This window comes from Nycticebus coucang, chromosome 5 (assembly GCF_027406575.1).
Source record: "Nycticebus coucang isolate mNycCou1 chromosome 5, mNycCou1.pri, whole genome shotgun sequence".
NCBI classification, from domain to species: domain Eukaryota; kingdom Metazoa; phylum Chordata; class Mammalia; order Primates; family Lorisidae; genus Nycticebus; species Nycticebus coucang.
Genome location: NC_069784.1, coordinates 113,275,566 through 113,289,543, shown reverse-complemented (window position 1 = coordinate 113,289,543; position 13,978 = coordinate 113,275,566). Strand labels below are relative to the sequence as shown.

At 39.5% G+C, this 13,978-nt stretch overlaps 1 protein-coding gene across 3 annotated transcripts in view; it reads left to right on the top strand.

Annotated features, from left to right (window-relative positions):
• The first annotated feature begins 1,408 nt into the window (after positions 1-1,408).
• Positions 1,409-13,978, top strand: part of BCLAF1 (BCL2 associated transcription factor 1) — a 33,624-nt gene continuing 21,054 nt past the window's right edge. Inside the window, exons 1-4 of one of the 3 annotated variants that reach the window (XR_008380123.1) lie at positions 1,409-2,975; positions 8,551-8,651; positions 11,232-11,345; positions 12,719-13,630. Coding sequence is in view for 2 of the 3 variants with exons in the window: in XM_053591171.1 (XP_053447146.1) it covers positions 11,242-11,345; positions 12,719-13,630 (1,016 nt within the window). In the remaining variant the exon portion in view is untranslated. The remainder of the gene's footprint in view (positions 2,976-8,550; positions 8,652-11,231; positions 11,346-12,718; positions 13,631-13,978) is intronic. The other 2 variants (XM_053591171.1, XM_053591168.1) reach the window with 2 other exon arrangements.

Below are 13,978 nucleotides of genomic sequence, written 5' to 3'. Positions count from 1 at the left end.
AGAAAAGAAATTAGCTAGAAGGATATCAGCTAGCTCAAGGAATATATTCAAAAAAATATATTTTTTTGTTGCAGTTTGGCCGGGGCCGGGTTTGAACCGGCCCCGGCCAAAGGAATGAATATATATTTTACCACAACTACAATGACAGGGAGGGAAGGAAGGAGGGAGGGAGGAAAAGAGAGAGAGAGAGAGAAAAAGAAAGTGAAAGAGAGAAAGAGAATGAATATAAATATCAATGCAAAGCCTGGGGAAAGGATGGGAGCAAATGGAGGCCCTGCAGCTGGAACTATAGCCCAAGTAGGACACCCTGTGTCCTGGTTAGGGAATCTTGTTTGGCTTTATTTCCTCTGTTGCCTCCTTCTTACTACTATTGCTGGGTTCCCAATGCCATTATGCTCAGGGAATGGGAAAAGTGAGACTTCAAATACCCCCCTAAGCTTCAATTTCCCCAGACAGGAAAACAGTTCAGATGTTGTTCAGTCTAAAAAGGGAAACAAAACAGTAGACTGAGGGAGCTTGCCCTAGTAGTCTAGACTTCCAGTACCATTCTCATTCCTATATTCTTGTCCTTGTTCTTTCAGATTATCTTCTTCTCCAAGTCATTCAGTTGTCTTAAACTAAAATATAAATTTTATATTTATATTTATAAAACACCTTTCAAGAACGAGTTTTATAAACATATTCACAATAAACTGTCTGACTTATACATGTATCTTATTAGTAAGGGTGGTCATTTATTTACAATTTATATTTCTTCTTCGGATGATTTTCTTTTTCCTTTTTAGAGACAGAGTCTTGCTCTGATCAGGCTGGAGTACAGGGGTATGATCAAAATTCAGGGGTATACAGTCTCCAATTCCTGGGCTCAAGAAATCCTCCCACTTTAGCCTCCAGAGTAGCTGGAACTACAGGTACACACACCATCATGCTTGGCTAATTTAAAATTTTTTTTGTAGAGACAGGGTCTTGCTATGTTGCCCAAGCCAGTTTCAAACTCCTGGCCTTAAGTGATCCTTCTGCCTGGGCCTCCCAAAATGTTGGGATTACAGGTGTAAGCCACTTTGCCCTACCAATATTTTATATTTATGCAATGCTCATTTGTTAAATAGGATCTTGATCTTTTTATCCTATGCTCTTTTCAATGTTATTTGTATTTTAATAAAAAACAATTTTCACTACAAAGTATGGATCTGCAATGGTGGAATTTCAGGTTTTGAAAATAAAATCAGACAATACATTGAATGTGCATAAAACAGCATCTAAGTTCAAGAACCTCTAACTTTATAGAGATTGGTAAAAGAAAGTTAATACATATCAAATGGACATAGTTCAAGACAAGTCTGGATAATTTTCATTTATTAAAAGGTTTGTTTCAAGGTGTCTCCTTTGTTACTGCCTCCAGTTATTTTAAAATCACAGTCATATTTATTGTCTCAGAGAGGTGACTTCATTTTCAACACATTTGTAATAGATTCCATTGGAAAGGTTTAAGCAATAGCCTACCCTGCAAAGCACTCCAGTCATAATTTACTGTTTGAAATAAACGGATAAGGGCTGGTAACACTGAAGGGTTTTACCCCCCAAACATGCAAAAGAGCAGGGTTGTATCAAGCCATTAAAGGTTCGTTTTTTTTCTTTTAATACAGTTCATTCACTCTCCAAATATTTACTGAGCACCACTAAATGCTTCGGACCTATGAATGCACAATATAGGCCAAAGATTCCTGCTGCCACATCCTTAGGGTGGTAATAGGGTAAGGGACAGACTGAACAATAAAAAACAGAACAAAACAAAACCTAGGATTCACTCCATGAAAATGAAGTACTTTTCCAAGTTGAGCTGGTAAATTGAGTTGTGAGGAAAGAATATTTACAACCAGGGCCCAGAATAGATTTAACCGACAGAAGCCTGGTTTGCAAATACAACTTTTAAATTCTTTAAGGTGGTCAACGTTTCTAAACAAATCACAGGTTTAGGCCTCAAGGAAGAAGTGCAGCTCAGATCAGTAGTAACAGAAAATGTGCTAAGGCTCGTATTTGGAATTCTGTTCAAATAATGCGACTCGCCTATTTATAATCTTGATTTACAGTTTTGGCGGACCCAGCTATGGAGGTCTGTGTTCCCAGCCCGGCGCGAGATCCTTGTTGCAGAAAACTTCACTGCTCCGTGTTATTTTTTACGCTTCTGCCCACGTTCACCTGACTTTAACAACAGCCCGGACAGCCGCAGCGGCGTGAACTCTGAGTTGATCAGACACCACTCAGAAAAGGGATTTAGATCGGGACCATGTTCTCAACTAAGCGCGCCTGGCACATTTAATAGCCAAGCAAAAGCGACACTTCTTAGTTTCCAGTTAGGCGTCCACGAGGAAGAAACGCGGCGCTTCCGGGGGAGGGAGCCCCGAGTCTAGAATCGCAGCCGCCTCCTGCCTCCCCAGGGTCTTTTCCTCAGCGTGAGACACTTTTTATTTTTGGCTTAGTTTGAGCCGGCACCACAGAAAGAATGGCTAGCTTCAGTACAAAGCGGGGGCGAAGATGGGGTATGAATCCCCTCTAAAAGAAGCAAAGACGCCAGCGAAGCAAACCCTTCACTCCCATCTGCTCCGGGCCTAGCCAAACACCAGCCCCCCTTTCACAGGCTCCCAGGGCTAAGGAGAAGCCACGGACTGGCGGGCGGGCGGGCAGGCGGAGCCGCCAATCATCGCGCGAGATTTTACGTCTGTAGCCACGAGACTTCCCAGAAAGCCGCGGGCAACATCTTTATAGCGGCCAGGGAGCCGGTTTAGAGCGGAAGGATGGGCGGGGCTTGTCCCGATATTTAGCGGCCCCAATGCCACGCCCCAATCGGAAGTGACGGAGACGAGCTAGCGCGTCGAAGGTACCTCTATGGTTTTCCTCTCGTTCTCGAGTCGGGAAATGGCCGCTGTGTAGTTACAACGGAGATAAGTCCCGGGAACCGTGCTTTGGCGTGTCAGGTAGGCCTTGCGCTGCATTCAGGTTACTCAAAGGGCAGTGAATACCGAGGACGAGCCAATATTGTTGGCTCTTTTGTGGGTGGTGTCGGGTTGGCAGCTATAGAATACAGGAGACTTGCGCCGTTATTTGTGGGTTTTTCTGTCAGTTTTCCTCAGGTTTTTGAAGCGCTGGGGGCCCAAAAGGTGGGGGCTGGGTGAACATTGCGAACGGTGCGCGCGCACGGTGGCGAACCTGGCTCGAGACCTGGACACCGCGCTGCCTCAAGTGCGCGTGCGCACACCTTTCTCTTGAACCCTTCCCCCATTCTGTCGTCCCGGACCCTTGCGCGTACCCGACTGAAGGCCCCGCGCACGCGCGTTTGTTCTTTCTCCCTTCCACGCCCACGGCGCCCTCTGCCGCGGGAGGTGCAACTTGTGGCTCCGTCTCATTGGCTGGAGCGCTACCTTTCTTCCAGGCTTTTGGGGCTTTGATAAATAACTGTGGCCTACACCAAAGTGCTTTGGTAGGGCGACCTTTTCGTTAAGGCCTTTTCTCTGGCTTCAGACTACCTGTTGGTTTACGCTTCATTTTTGTTCTTCTACTCGGTTATAGGATTTTGTTCTGTCTGCAGTCAGTGGCCCCGCCACCCGCCTTCGGCCCTTGGTATGCAGGAATGTTTTCTCTGAGGTTAATCGTCTCGGTCCCCTTGGCAACTCCCTCTGTTTTGAAGCGCACACTCTGGTTTATTGCATTTGGTGGTTAGTAACTGTTTCCTAGCGTGAGGATGGGGTTTTACCTGATGGATCTAAGAGTGGCCCTGCCACACCCCACTAAAAGTGCAGTTCTCCATTAATACGAGCGAAGCTATATTTTTGAGCAAGTAATTTGGCCCATTAAGTCATGTTAGAAATGTTGCAGCCACGATTGGTAGACAGCTGGTGGGGTAAATGGGTGGGAACGGTGAATTGAGGTAATGAACTTTGCCTTCATTTTAAATCCATGTATTGACTGACTTTATCCCCCTTGGAATCAAGCAGCAGCAGTGCCAACACTGCTTGTCTAGATCAAACTGCCTTGTTTCCAGTTCTAAACACTTAAAGACTAATGTTGAAAGCAAATGTGGCTAACTCAGATAAAAAAGGTTTAAGTACTTTAGACTGATAATCCTGTTGCAGCAGAGTCTTAACATTTTTTAATATTAGAAAGCAAAACAATGTTTTGTCCTTTTCTTGAATTCTCATTTCGGTTTGACTGTAGTTGGAATGGTTAGGCTACTTTTTAGACAAGAAAGAAACTTGGAAAAAACTACTCTAAGTTCATTTGCATTTTATGGGATCCTCAACAATTCAGGATAAATAATTGGATAGGAGAGATCGTGTGTCTAAAGTAGTTCATGGTAATCAAGCTAAAACCTATCTACTGATAGTTTGTAGCATCTTATTTTAAGGATTTCACATTTTGAGCATAACATGATGAACACTGGAGTTTCCCTTAATTCAGGTAATTAAAATGGTAATAAAGGAGACTAGCTACAGTCCATTCTTGATTTGCAAGTACAGTTGTAGTTTAAGACTTTGTGAGAGAACTAAAAGTACTACTCTTTGGTAGGCTCAGGTCTAGTTAATTTATTAAACAAGTTTTGTGGGCAGGAAGCTGTGGTGGGTTAACTGGGCAATGAGAAGACTTGTAGGAATGTGGAAGTTCTACCTAGAACTTAGACTGGGAGTTTCTGGGGATCATTTGAAATTGTTAATTGAACACTAGTTGAATTCTGCCATATAATTTACAGTGATGTGTTATTTAACAAGTAAGTAGATGAGGATATCAAGAGGACCAGCATCTCTGGAGATTAAGTGTAAATGTTTAGGTTATACTTGTAGGATATGAATTTATTTTTCACATCCAGCTTCTTTTTTTTTTTTTTTTTTTTTAGAGACAGAGTCTCACTTTATGGCCCTCGGTAGAGTGCCGTGGCCTCACACAGCTCACAGCAACCTCCAACTCCTGGGCTTAAGCGATTCTCCTGCCTCAGCCTCCCGAGCAGCTGGGACTACAGGCGCCCACCACAACGCCCGGCTATTTTTTGGTTGCAGTTCGGTGGGGGCCGGGTTTGAACCCGCCACCCCCTGTATATGGGGCCGGCGCCTTACCGACTGAGCCACAGGCGCCGCCCACACATCCAGCTTCTTAAGTAGTGGTTATCAGTGTAATCAATTGAAAACCAACCAGTCTACTAACAGGAAGATAGTAACAATACTAGACTATATTTGTGTAATACTTTGGAGTATTCAAAAAAATTTTTTTTTTTTTTTTTTGGTAGACTGTGTCACTTTATCGCCCTCGGTAGAGTGCCTTGGCATCACACAGCTCACAGCAACCTCCAACTCCTGGACTTAGGTGATTCTCTTGCCTCAGCTTCCTGAGTAGCTGGGACTACAGGCGCCCGCCACAACGCTTGGCTATTTTGTTGTTGTTGCAGTTTGGCCAGGGCTGGGTTTGAACCTGCCACTCTTGGTATATGGGGCCCGGCGCCTTACCAACTGAGCCACAGGCACCACCCGGCTTTTAAGTTTACTTCATCTAGTATTTCATTTTCTAGGTGGAAACCAAAAAGAAACTTCAGGGCCACATAAACCAGGGAGTGGTACAATCTGGTCTAGAATGAAGGTTTTTTTTTTTTTTTTTTTTTGGAGACAGAGTATCACTATTGTCTCCCTAGGTAGAATGCAGTGGTGTTACAGCTCACAGCAACCTCAAACTCATGGGCGTAAGCGATTCTCTTGCCTCAGCGTTCCAAGTAGTTGGGACTATGGGCGCTGCCCACAGCTCCCGGCTATTTTTCTGTTGCAGTTGTCATTGTTGCTTAGCTGGCCCGGGCTGGGCTGGGTTCGAACACGCCAGCCTCAGTGTATGAGCCTAGAGTGTAGGTGTTCTGATTCTCAGTTCTTTGCCCCTTGATTTAGTGAGGTGTCAACAAATTGGACTGAGAACTAAAATTTTGTGACTTTCCTAGGCATTGTGGCTGGCGCCTGTAGTCCTAGCTACTTGGGAGGTTGAGGCAAGAAAATCCCTTAAGCCCAAGAGTCTGAGGTTGCTGTGAGCTGTGACGCCACAACACTACCCAGGGCAACAGCTTGAGACTGTCTCAAAAAAAAAAAAAAACTGAGCTGATCATAGTCTTTGATAATGACTAATGTTTGTCACATTTTACATATCATTTGAGTTTGCTTAGTGTGGACACTTGAATATTCTTACAGATAATGAACAAAAATATATACCTTTTGGTCCAACAACCTACAGTTCCTCTTCCCTCTGTTTTTATTTCTAGTGTATGTTTTCTTAGAATTTCAAACAATCATGACTTGGAGTAAAGAGATTTGGCAGTTTTGGTTTTTCTCTGGATATGTAGAAATTAAAATTTGGCTTTTGGAATTTTTAAGGGGAAGTATTAGCTAAAATGAGCCTTGTATCATTTCCAGCATTGAATCAGTAGTAGTGGCTTCTAGGTCAGTATAAAGTTTCATAATAGTGCACCAATTTAGAAAATTAGCATTTTTTCTCTGTCCAGTTGGGGGTTTTCATGTTTTAGTAACTAGTATGCCCTTTAGAAATCACTTCATTTCTGTACTCTTAAGAGTACTTGGCTTTTTTTTGTAGAGAACAGAGTCTCACTTTATCGTCCTTGGTAGAGTGCGGTGGCGTCACACAGCTCACAGCAACCTCCAACTCCTGGGCTTAGGCGGTTCTCTTGCCTCAGCCTCCCGAGTAGCTGGGACTACAGGCGCCCGCCACAACGCCCGGCTATTTTTTTGTTGTTGTTGCAGTTTGGCTGGGGCTGGGTTTGAACCCACCACCTCCAGCATATGGGGCTGGCGCCCTGCCCGCTGAGCCACAGGCACCGCCCAGCTTGCTTTTTTTTTTTTTTTTAATTTTGGTTTGTTTAGCTACTATTTATTATATGTTTCCATTAATACTAGGTCCTATAACTAAGAAAATGCCAGGAAGGCTATGTTAACCAGTGTGAATATGGTCATTAAAAATATGTCAAATGGTATATATAAAACCAGTGTATGGTGCACCATGATTGCATTGATGTACACAGCTATGATTTAATAATAAATTAAAAAAAATACTAGGTCCTATTCCTCCTTTCGAACCTGAACCTCACATCTTTTTTAATCTTCCCAGTTTAGGGCCATGAGTATTTAGGGGATACTGCCCTTGATTCACCAGTTCAATCTTATTGTTTCTTCTAATTCCAATCTTAACTGCATTTTGTAAAATTGAGTCTTGGTTAAGAGTCATGGATTGTCATTTTAATGTATTTTTTTAATTTAGACTTGTTTATGAATTCTTTGGGTACTGTCATATATTAATATTGTGTTCTCTAGTTTTTACTCCCTTAGTGGTTTTTTCTATTCTTTGCACATAATTTGATAATTAATGAATATTCACAAGGCTAACATTTTACTATTGTTAACATTTAAAATTTTGGGCAAAATTTAAATTTATTTTCATAGTGATAATTTAGGAAAGGTATTGACTGAATAATTTATTTCATTGCTGACTGTTCTTTTATTTGAATGTACATGTATCAAAATGCTTTTAGGCACAAAGTTTAGAGTTACTGTGATGGTTGCTACATGAATTTTAAAAATCAGTTTTAAATGAAATTAAATCATATGAAATGAAGTGCCAAGAGAGAATAAGTAGCAGAGCATTAAAGTGAACCTGTCACATTTTAGATGTTATATAAGCCAGATCATTATGAATGTATTAATTATAGCATACATTTTTTTCCTTTTTCTGAGAGATGGGGGTCTCACTGTGTTGTCCTTGCTAGATAGAGTGTGTTATCTACTTAGAGGTGGGATTATTGCACACTGTAGCTTCAAACTCCTGGGCTAAAATCATGTTGCCTCAGCCTCCCAAATAGCTGGGTCTTCAGGCTTGAACTACAGTGCCTAGCCACACGATATGTTTTGATATACCAAAATGGCATTTTGTTAGTTACTTTGGAACTTTCTGATGAAATGACAACATATCTATGTTTTCTTAACCCTAGATTGCTAAAATTAGCATCTAAGTATTAAAAAAGTTAAGATGATGTCAGTTGATGATGCACTACTGCATTATGATTTAAAAAGTTGAGTAGCTTTGTTTTTAGACAGTCTCTATTGCCCTGGCTAGAGTGCAGTGAGTCATTATAGCTCACTGCAGCCTCAAACTTCTGGGTTCAAGCCTTCCTCTTGCCTTAGCCTCCAGAGTAGCTGGAGGTGTGATGTGTGCCACACCTGGCTGATTTCTCTCTGTTTTTATTAGAAACAGGGTCTCACTCTTGCTCAGGCTAGTCTTCAACTCCTGAGCTCCAGTCCTGGGGCTTTCAGAGTGCTAGGATTTTTAGGCATGAGCCACCATGCCTGGCCAAAAATTCAGTTTTAAGCTTTTATGATTAAAAGTTTACTGTTTCCTATCTCAGCTTCCCTTTCTAAGTGTCATCATTAGCGTTCATTACTATGCCCAATATATGAAAAGTGGACATAGTACATACTTAATTTACCATGAATTAAACTCAATATTTTTTATCTTTGCTAGGAATTTGAATTTAGAGTTTAATTTCCCAGAACATTATCTTCAGGAAGGATTTTACAGTTTCTCAAGGACTTCACGACTTCTTGATTCTGCACAAACTCAAGGTAAGTAGCATTCATTTTTGTAGCTTTCAGTTTGGATTTATTTGAGAAATGTGACTACTGAAATGATAATTCATTTGGAGTAATTAAAAGTGATGTGGTCTGAAGCTTTTATTTTGTTATTTTGTTGGTTTGTATGAAGTAAATCTTTAGTTTTAGGAGAAGGATTCTTTTAATTTTTCTTGCTTTAAGGTTGTATATCTGCTTCTACTTTATAAACATATCTACTAAAACATTTAGGACATACAAAGCTATTTAAAAATAAAACAAAACCAAAAACTCCTACTTAACCCATCTTCCTTCTGTAAAAAGAAAGAGCTACAAAACTTAATAATTGGTGTTAAAGTAATTCAGATTGATTGCTTATTATGTGCCAAACAGTAAGTTAAATGAATTATGTATATCAATTCATTTAGTTATTTACAATTCTATGAAATAGGTACTGCTTTTTACTTCATTTTATGGTTGGAAACTGAGGCTCAGAGAGATTAAGGAATTTGTCCAAGGTCACATAACTAAGGAATTTCCTGGATTGAAATCCAGGTAGTCTAAATGCAGAAGCCATATTCTTAGCTTTTTTTCCAAGTATATTTCTACAGGAGAGCAGGAAAAAATCCAGATTTCTTGGACTTCTAACTATTGATAGCTATGCTTTCTTACTACACATTTTGAAGTTTCAGGTGTGGTTATTAACAAAGCAGAACTCAAACCTTTAAAAATAAACTTGCTGCTTTTAAAAATATCCAAATTCTGGACAATGCATTCATTTAACAGTATGAAAATGAATTTTGCCTTTTGCTGGGATTTCACATTGTTTGCAGCTCTGGTTTGTTGTTTGTTATAGTGTGTCTGATTATCTCAGAGTGGGATAAAAATCTATTTATTGGAATAAATCTGATTATAGTGAATATAAATTACCTACTTATGTTCTGTAATGAGTTTGGGAGGTGTGGTATTTTGAAATTAGATGGCTGTAGAGTGTCACATTTCCAGTAGTCCAGGTTCCTTATTTTATGGACTGTAAATGTTATTTTTGCTGATTTCATATGTTGTCATATAAAATGACAAAATTTGCTAAACGAAATCTGTCTTGTGTTCTACCAGGTATCAATTAAATCTCACTCTTTTAATGCTAAACTTAACTTCATATGTGTTGTGGAATTCTTACTCTACCTTTTTGAACCCTGAACCTATATTTTACTTCTGTCTTTATGTATTTCTTGCTCACTTGGGATTGAGAAGAAGAGTAAGAGTAGAAGACAAAGGTGATAGTCTGTCTATTAGAGAATAGTTATGTTTTATTTTGAAATACATATTTATCTCAAATATCTTGAATTTGTTATTTATGTTCTTTGAGAGGGGAGGTATGCAGACGTTATCATTGCCTTTTTCGTAATTCAATTTGTATCTGCAAATACTGTTTTATTATACTGAACAAAGTCTGAGTAGGTAAAATAAGTGCCTTCAAAGATATCTGGTTGCAGGAGATATGTTTTAAATATGTGGAAATTGTAGGGTGTTATAAGTTTAGATGATTTTTATGGAAATGATTACATTTTTGAGTAAGAGAGTGGAAATTTGGAAATAGTTATATGTAGCAAAAATTTAGCTTGGGAGCTAGGACTGTATAGGCCTACAAATCATTGAAAAGTTGAAAATGGGACATTGGGGATATGTATGCAATGATTTGCTAAGTATGTATATTTTTTCAACTTGTTAAGAGTAGGTGTGATGAATCAGTTAGTCCTAACAGTTACTGATTTCTGTACCCAATGAGGTCTGATTATAGCACTAGATATCATATAGTGTTTAGAAAAGTTAAAATGCTGGTGCCCAAGTTTTCTTTTTCTTGTAGTTCTAATGTCTCTTTCTTGCAGAAATCTTCCCTGTTTCTTTATCTTTTGTCATTTTTTTATCTTCTTACCAGAAAGCTACAGGGTGAACTAGGCATTATCATATAAGTCCACTCTTACTCTGAAGTCATGACTACTGAGAGCAGAGCCATGGCTCCAGCTGTTCAGAGACTTAGTAACCTTTATTCTACTAGGAGACCACTCCAGGCACTATTGTATATATGGAGTGGTCAGGTTAGTCACATTTCAAGGCCATAAAGCACTATGATGACAGTCTGGTAGGTTTATTTTTCTTCAGTATTGTGCCACTTGTATTTTCTTTATTTCAGGTTCTTTATCTATAATACTCTGATACTATTTATCTTTTTTACAGGAGAGGTAGGCATTTGTATTGGGCATGGAATAACATCTAACATGCTGCTGTAGTCTGATATCATTGCTCTTTTTGGCTTCTGCAGCTGCTGCCCTTTTGGATTGAGGCACATAGGTGGGGCAGTCCATAGAAATCTTCTGTTGTGTCTTCAATATACAGTATCTGTCATGCAGGTGAAAACAGTTTTAGTCAGGGATAATTGACTTGTTTTCTAAATACTCAGTTGAAAGAATGATAATGATGTGTAATATCCTTTGAGAAACTTTAAACTTTGAATTTGTACCTGAAAATAAATACATAATGTGAAACTTCAATTGTATTCTGATTTTAACCTTTTTTGCTTTTTTATTTGACTAGGAGAAGGGAAATGGGTCGCTCGAATTCTAGATCACATTCTTCAAGATCAAAGTCTAGATCACAGTCTAGTTCTCGATCAAGATCAAGATCACATTCTAGAAAGAAGCGATACAGGTGAGTTAATATGCTTTTAATTCTTTTAATAATAATTATACCAGGTAGAATTTGTTGAGTGCCTGTCATATACAGACCCAGTGCTAAACCCATTAATATATTTTATTTTATTTTATTTTTTTGTAGAGGCAGAGTCTCACTTTATGGCCCTCGGTAGAGTGCCGTGGCCTCACACAGCTCACAGCAACCTCCAACTCCTGGGCTTAAGCGATTCTCTTGCCTCAGCCTCCCGAGTAGCTGGGACTACAGGCGCCCGCCACAATGCCCGGTTATTTAATATATTTTATTTTTAAAAACCCCTATGACACTAGGACAGGGCATGGTCCTTCATGCCTGTAATCCCAGCACTTTGGGATGCTGGGGCTTGCAGGCATTTGAAAACAGTCTGGGCAGCATAGACCCAGGGAAGACCCTATCTCTGCAAAAAAAAATTGAAGATAATTAGCGGGGTGCCTAGAGTCAGGAGGTTGGAGTGGGAAGGTTACTTGAGCTCAGGAGTTGCAAGGCTGCAGTGAGCTGTGATCATACCACTGTGTCCTGACCTGGGTGCCAATGAGACCCTGACTCTGTCTCAGAAACAAAGCAAAACTAAAAAACTCCAACCCTGTGAAATGGATTTATTATCCTCATTTTAAGAGTTGGAGAACTGAGAATTATACAAGTTACAGACTAATCAGTAGCAGAGCTTGGATTGAAATATAGTTAATCTACCTCTAGATTTCAGTAAAATGGTGGATTTCTTTGTATTTATCCATAATATCAAGAGAGGAATTGACGAATATAAAAATTACTTGAATAATAAATGATCTCTACGTACTAGTTCATAGGTTCTCTGATTATTTGAATTATAACAATAGAATAATTTCATGTTTTTGTTTAAAAATGATTAACTTTGGATATTTTTCTTCACATAGTAATACTTAGTGTAAGAAGTAGACACCACAAATTGAAAATGGAAGTGAGGAAAATGGAATTTTTCTTTGAGGCCTAGCTTTGTATTATATGTATTTAATAAATGGTACCTGACTGATACAGTTTTGTGGAAACTTTCCCCATTTATGCATAATGGTATGCCATTAAATATTTTACACTGTCACTTTTAAGTTGCTGTATAGATGTACTATAATTTGCTAATAATATCCTGTTGTTAGACAATTTTTTTCTCATTTTTTGTCCCTTCATTCTTAAGGCCTTTATTCCTTCAATATTTACATTAGGGCTCTTTGATTGGAAACAACAAACTTTTTACAAATAATTTTTAAAAAAATGTGTATTTTTGTCTTATAATTTATTTACATGTTATATTCATCCAGAAGTGTGTAGAACAGTACAATAGAATATTTTTCTTGCAGTGACGTTTATTTCATTTTTAGTTCTAGGTCTCGTTCCAGAACATATTCAAGGTCTCGTAGTAGAGATCGTATGTATTCTAGAGATTATCGTCGAGATTACAGAAACAATAGAGGAATGAGACGACCTTATGGGTACAGAGGAAGAGGTAGGGGGTATTATCAAGGAGGAGGAGGTAGATATCATCGAGGTGGTTATAGACCTGTCTGGAATAGAAGGCATTCTAGGAGTCCTAGACGAGGTCGTTCACGTTCCCGAAGTCCAAAAAGAAGATCCGTTTCTTCTCAAAGATCCCGAAGCAGATCTCGCCGGTCATATAGATCCTCTAGGTCTCCGAGATCGTCTTCTTCTCGTTCTTCATCACCATATAGCAAATCTCCTGTCTCTAAAAGACGAGGGTCTCAGGAAAAACAAACCAAAAAAGCTGAAGGGGAAGCCCAAGAAGAGAGTCCTTTGAAAAGTAAATCACAGGAGGAACAGAAAGATACATTTGAACATGATCCATCTGAATCTATTGATGAGTTTAATAAGTCATCAGCCACATCTGGTGATATTTGGCCTGGCCTTTCAGCTTATGATAATAGTCCCAGATCACCACATAGTCCTTCACCTATTGCTACACCACCGAGTCAGAGTTCATCTTGCTCTGATGCCCCTATGCTCAGTACAGTACACTCTGCAAAAAATACCCCCTCTCAGCATTCACATTCCATTCAGCATAGTCCTGAAAGGTCTGGGTCTGGTTCTGTTGGAAATGGATCTAGCCGATATAGTCCTTCTCAGAATAGTCCAATTCATCACATCCCTTCACGAAGAAGTCCTGCAAAGACAATCACACCACAGAATGCGCCAAGAGACGAGGGACGGGGACGTTCATCATTTTATCCTGATGGTGGAGATCAGGAAACTGCAAAGACTGGAAAGTTCTTAAAAAGGTAAAAACTAAAATTAGGACGTTTACATTATAATATTGTCTTTGAATTCTGTTTGGAATTTTAAGATGTAAAATTGTGTGGTGATACATACAATGTATTTAGCTAGCTGGTTTTACTCATAACTTTGCTTCATTATAATTCCAAATTGTTTTTACTTATATCTAGTACATTTTGGAACCTACGTGTTTTAATGAAAACTAATTTATAATCCTTTTAATTTTATCCATTTTTAGTCTAGAATTAAAAATATGAGAAATTGGGCGGTGCCTGTGGCTCAGTTGATAAGGCGCCGGCCCCATATACCAAGGGTGGCAGGTTCAAACCCGGCCCCTGCCCCGGCCAAACTGC